This window comes from Frankliniella occidentalis, unplaced genomic scaffold, assembly GCF_000697945.3.
Source record: "Frankliniella occidentalis isolate FOCC.00 unplaced genomic scaffold, Focc_3.1 Scaffold34, whole genome shotgun sequence".
In the NCBI taxonomy this organism is placed as follows: domain Eukaryota; kingdom Metazoa; phylum Arthropoda; class Insecta; order Thysanoptera; family Thripidae; genus Frankliniella; species Frankliniella occidentalis.
Window position 1 is genome coordinate 414,448 of NW_026267164.1, and position 6,061 is coordinate 420,508.

At 61.5% G+C, this 6,061-nt stretch overlaps 1 protein-coding gene across 1 annotated transcript in view; it reads right to left on the bottom strand.

Annotated features, from left to right (window-relative positions):
* The window catches only part of LOC113211985 (metabotropic glutamate receptor 6-like), a 52,640-nt gene that overhangs the window by 11,885 nt on the left and 34,694 nt on the right, over positions 1 to 6,061 (bottom strand). The window contains exon 2 of the mRNA XM_052266011.1: positions 4,070 to 4,214. Coding sequence (XP_052121971.1) covers positions 4,070 to 4,214 — 145 coding nt within the window. The remainder of the gene's footprint in view (positions 1 to 4,069; positions 4,215 to 6,061) is intronic.

Consider the following 6,061-nt stretch of genomic DNA (forward strand, 5'->3'; position numbering starts at 1 on the left):
CCCCTCCCCTCCCCGCTCGCTCCGCTTATAAAGGCGGCTGCGAGGCGTCCTCCTTCCTCCTTCCTTTCCGTCGTATAATAACTCTGCGCCTCGCAATGGTATTGGCGGAACGGATTGTTTATTGATATTTACGCGCACTCGCAATGCTTTCACTTCTTTGGCGTTGGATTATAGCCTTGCGGTGTTTTAACTGACCGCGCCTCCCCCCTTCCGTCGGCCTAACACACAGAAAGCTCCGATGGAAAAGCTTGGTGTTGTGTGGGGAGGCCGAGGCTTTGCCAGTAGGCCAGTAGAGTGTGCGAGAGAGAGAAGGAGAACACTCTCAAGGCCGTGCCGAGCCACTAAGTTTCTTTTGGGGATCCGTCTTCCACGCACAAGCTCACTCGCACCTTCCCTAACCTGAGACGTTTAATACACTCGCAACATCCCCCGGCGCGCCTCTTTGTCTCCCAAACCCGACGAGAGGTGGACAGAAACTTTAAAACCAGTCTATATAACCTTGAAAGTCTTTCCTGCCGCCTCACGGCGCCGTTTCTCTCCACTTTCCCGCTGGCTAGGACCTCTACTCGGGACGAGATTGGAGCGCGATGTGCAGCATTCTGCTTCCGGCTAATATTTGTAGTTTGATGTCGGAGGGGAGGTGGCGGCCTGCTCAGCACGTGTCCCAACAGGTGGCCGACAGAGACGGATCGCTGCCGCCGTGGCCGCCGCGCCCGAGCACCAGAGCAGAGCATCACAGCTGATTGCAGCCGTGCCCATTTTGAACGCGGTGCCAGGCGCCAGTTACGGAGGTCTTTGTCGGTGTGGCCGAGGGAGAGAGGGGGAGGGGGATGGGCGTTGGGCGTGATCCTCAGCTCTCCGTGCGACCCCACCTGGCTCGCACGGCCCTCTCTATCTCCTAAGCCTAAGAGGGAGAGAAGAGAGGGGAAATTGATTTTTTGGCCGCCAGGCGTAGCTGACCGGCCCTGTGCTTGGCGCGCTCGGCAGCCACGCCACGCCACGCCACGCAGCACCCGCGGGCCGCGGGTCTGTTCCGTTCGGTTCGCTTCGGCCATGGCTCGGTCGGGTTCGGCAGGGCTCGTCGGCAGGGCTCGGCTGGGGCCGGCGGCGCCACGCTACGCCACTGGGGCGACGGGGGCGCGGAGCAGCGGGTCCTACCCCGGGGCCAAGCCCGGGGCCCCGGCCTTGCCGTGCCCTGCCTCGGCCGGGGAAGGTGGAAGGTTGGCTGGGTCGCGCTTATCAAGTCTCCCCAGACGCACTGGGCCCCGCCGCCCCCGCCTCCCACACACCCCTCTTGGCGTGGGCGGCGCGGGCCCGCCGGGCTTCGGGTGGCGAGAGCAACAGCTGTGCGCCCCTGCCGCCCTGCCGCGGCCGCGCTCGCCGCGCTATGGCTGCTGGCATTCTTCTCCAACACTCCTCTTCCCCTGGAGCGGCTTCTGATTGGATGAGGAGTTGGCGGCCCTTTCCAAACGACGGCACCAAACTAACGAACGCAGTCCTCCCTGCCCGCCCCGTCTCACGGTTCAAATGCACTAACGAGCTTCTTTCCGCGGGCAGGGCAGAGAAGGACGCCGGCCCCTGTCCTACTGCTCCTCCCCTCCTCTGCCTGCGCCTCGCTCGCCGCTCCTATCTCCATGCGAGGTTATCGGCGTGGAAGTGGCTGCTCCCCAGTCCCGGGGCCGTATCCGGCCGGGCCGGGCGCGCTCCGGCTGACCGGCTAATCAGCCAGGATGGGTCGGACCGGGCGGACCCTCGGCTCGGCGGCCTGGACGGACATGAGGGTAGTTAGTCCGCTAGGAGTCGCTGCACAACCCCACACAACCAACCAGCACAGCGATGGGGAGCATTATGGTGATAGCGGTGAAGGGGATGGTTCCACCACCCGATCGTCCAGAGAGTACGTCTGTCTCAGATTTGTTCGGCAAATCGCGGGGGATAGCGCCTGCGACACTCGAGGTAGGCCAGCCCGCAGTACACGCGTGCACTGTGGGCAAGATGTTGCCTACCCACCAGGCGTTTGGAGAGCAAGCAGAGGGATCTGTCCGTTTCGTAATGTTTGTCCTTTCAGGATGCTTCCCAGTCAACCAAAACGATAGGCGGTTATCTCGGCGGCGGCCTCCGTCTAGTGCAATACGGCCTTTCCGCGACGGGCACCTGCTGCTGGCACGATTTATCGTGGACCGCTCCTCTCTTCTGCAAATAGCGGCTGTCGTCGTCATCACCGTGCAAATAACAGCCTTGGCTGTCCGGCCCAGACGGTCCAGACGCACCCCGCCCGACCCTGCCCGACCCGACCCTGCCTGCCGACGACATCGGATCTGGATAAGCACGGCCGCGTGCATGTAGCGGAGGCGCTCCCCCCCCCCCCTCTCTCTCTCTCTCTCTCTCTCTCTCTCTCTCAATCCCCGCTCGTGCCGCCGTCTCCCTCGTTCTCCCCCGTAAGAGCCATGGCCGACGGGCCCTCGGTGTGTATCGGACCGCTCTACTCCACACTCCATCGTAAAAAGGTGCGCCCCGTGGCCCTGCGACCCCCGAGGCGCCCGCGCCCCTATCGGCCCCACTCCGCGCCCCCCGCCCCGCGCGCCCGGCCCGGCGGACGACGCCCCTATCGGCGGACCAATCTCGTTTACGGTTCAAGAATATGGCGCGGAATAGCTTTAACAGCCGGGCGGCGGACGAACAGCGGCGGGGCGGGGCGGGGCGAGGGGAGGTGGGAGAAGGCGGCAGCAGGGCCGTGGCGTGTTGCCTGGGGCGGGCTGGGCCCGCTGGGCTGGGTTGGGCCCCGTCCCCGTGTACATTGTTGTAGAGGAGCCCGCCCTCCACGGCCTCCCTCCGCGCGCCGTCGTGTACGTCATTAGACGCGCCCCGTGTAGTTTGAAATACGCCGTGTTTTGCAGAGGACCGCCGCCCCCGCCCAGGGTTCCGGGTACCGTCAGCACCAGCGCGTCGTTATTCGGCCAGCCAGCTGCACATTACCCGGTCGTTTCAGAAAAAAGTGTTCATCCGGCTGACAGCCGTTACAAACTCATGGCCGTGATCTCGATTCTCGAGACGTGTTGAATGAACACTTACGACATGTTGGTCACCCACGCCTACGAATGTCGAGCACCTACTAGTATCCAACATCTTTGTTGCACGCTCGGGCTGTGGCGCGACGGCCGGGGGAGGTGCGCTGGACCGTAACGCGCGGCTGCTCCTCCCCGCTTTTCATCTGCGGCACACAATGCAGCGCAACACTCCGCGCCCGCAGCGCAGCCTAATCCATGTGGATTGAGAGAACAATAACAAAAAGCTGTGGGAGGGAGGGGGTCGGGGAGCACATATCTCCTCGGTATTCATCGCCGCTGTCGGGCGGGGGTGCTTTTCTTCTTCCAGTCTCGCCTGTTCGCCTGGATTCTCTCACCGCGCGATCCCCTTTCCCTATGAAAACAGGCGCCGCGCCGCCGCAGCGCGCCATTGGGGGTGAGGCGCTGCGTGCCGCTCTCCGTCTCACCCCCTCCCTCCCCCTCTCCCTCCCCCTCTCCCTCTCCTCCTCCGCTCTCTCCGCTCAACAACGCGCCTCCGGTCGGCGAGGCGAGGCGCCTTCGATGAATACACGAACGTCTCCGCGGCAGGAAGGGGTGGGCGTTGGGCGGGGCTGGGCGAGTACAGAGTAAAGTGCAGAGGTCCCGACCGACCGACACCTTGTAAGACAGGACTGCTGTTCAGGTTCAGGGGCAAGGGGGAGGGGGGCAGCTAGGACGGAAATGGAGGGGAAGAAAAGGATAGAGCGCTTTGCCCTGGCCGGGGCCGGGGCCCTGGGGGAGGCGGGCGGGAGCAGGAGCTGGCACCATTACGTCTTACTTCACGGGTTGGAAGAGAATAGGAGACAGCCCAGGTCAGATTTCCTTGGAGGGCCGAGGAGGCCCCCTGCCTCTTTTGTTTCCGTCGGAATGCCGCTGCCGCCGCTTTTACGAGCGCTGAGCGCCGCTCCGCTGCCGACGTTGCCGGTGGAGGGTGGTGGGGGTAGGTGGGGGTGGTGGTGCTGGGGTACGCCGCTCACTGCAGGTACTATCGGGATAATACTCACCGCGGGCTCGGGGCTTGCTGAGCAGGTTGTCGACGATCTTGTCGTAGGACTCCTCATCGGCCACCCCCGAGTCCTTCTCCAGCTTCTCCTTGACGGCGATGCAGACGTTGCGCAGCGCCAGCACCCGCTCCAGCTCCTCGTACGCCTGCGCACCAAGCACAACACACATCACTTATTAACGCGCTGAGTGCGTCGGGTTACACACAGTTGAGTCCAAAAATTAAATATGGGACAGCTTTAACACCCCCGCTGAACCTGAAGAATTAAGCAAAGCAACAATACGGAAACAATATTTGTCTTTCTTAGTGCTACACCCAGAAAATAGCTTCATTAAATTAATGGGGAATCCCTTAGATCAATGGAAAATAATTTCACCAATGGAAAATATAATAGAGTTTTAGCGCAACTTGAAGCAATTTTCCATTAACCTATGGGGAAGGATCCGAAGGATCTTTCAAGGAATCTTTCCCTTGAATCAATGAAATTCGAAATTCCATTGATTCGAGAGAAGTATTCACACTTTATTTCCATTGAATCATCGGAACTGTTTTATGAATGTACATACTCTAAAAGAAATGAGGTTCAAACCCTTCCTTTCTAGAATAAATCAAGCCGCCTGCGAGTCGCTGCGAGTCGAGTCATTTATGTTTCCCAGTATAGCGATCGCTGCTCACACCCGCCGTGGTACGAGCGGCCCCCGCGCACTGGTAATGGCCACCCCGCAGGGAGAAAGGATGCCCTGATTCGAAACACGCCCCGCCTCCCGCCTCCTGCACGCCGGGGCCCTGCAGAGGCTGGGTATCCCTACACGGACGGAGCACGCTCGCTTCTCTTTGGAGGGGTGACTCCCATCGGCCATTCCGCACCAGGCGCGCACTGCAGCAGGTCCGCAGGGTCCGCAGGGTCCGCAGGGTCCGCAGGGTCCGCAGGGTCCGCAGCGCTAGCTAGCGCAGCGTGCCGCACCGGGGCGGTGGGAGCGGGGCCAGCGGGCCGCGTGCAGCGCTTGCAGAACGCACCCAAACGGGCCCGGCCCGCCCTAACGGCCCGTGATTGCCCCCCCCCCCCCTCTAGTGCTGACCAGTCAGTCCCGCACACTCGTGTGTGTGGCTGGACCGGCCCAACTCACTCCATTACCATCTCATAAATTGATCACTCTGCGGCGTCGTGCGTGCAGAGCGCTTCCTCAATGTTTCATTGTCGCCGCCTTCATCGTCAATCATCATTACCATCGCCGACGTCATCATCGTAATTATCACTGTTAAAATTGTTCCTTCTTGTCAAAGGACCATCGGAACGATTCAAGGACGCCCCATGCAATTTTCCCTATCCCGCCCTTGAATCCTTCCGATGGTCCTTGGATATCAAGGAACAGTTTTCACCGTGATCGTTATCATCATCATTATCATGATCACCATCGTCGTCATTACCATCGTTGTCATTATAGTCATCATCATCGTCATCATAGCTACCGTCACCAGCACCAGTAACGCTCCCTCGCCCGCACGACCGCCAAATCATTTCCTCTCGGCGGGTGGGGCGGGTTCGGCCGCTCGCCCTCGTAGGGATGTTGGTCGGCCGGCCGGGCCCCGGGGATGGGACGGAGACACGCTGGACCTCACCCCAATGAGGCCAATCCAATCCAATCGGGGCCCCGGCCGCCACTGATAAGCGTCTTGCCGTCCCCGGGCCTGTCCTTTGTGACCGTGCTTGTGCTTGGCCGTGCCTCCGCCCTCCCTCCTGCCCCACCGTACCCCCCTAAATCGATGATTTCAGTATCGATACCACTCCATCAAGTGGAGGGCGTGTCCTCTCCTCGGCCCGGGGCCCCGCTGCATATTACCACAGGACCAGAACTTGGCCCTCCTTCGCACCATTAGCCGGCTCCGTGGAGTTTGGAGACGGCAGCCTATTGGGGCCGAGCTGGGCGTGGAGAAATCTCAGTAGACCGGCGACCCGGCGATCCGGTCCAGCCAACCGGCATGGGGAGGGGGG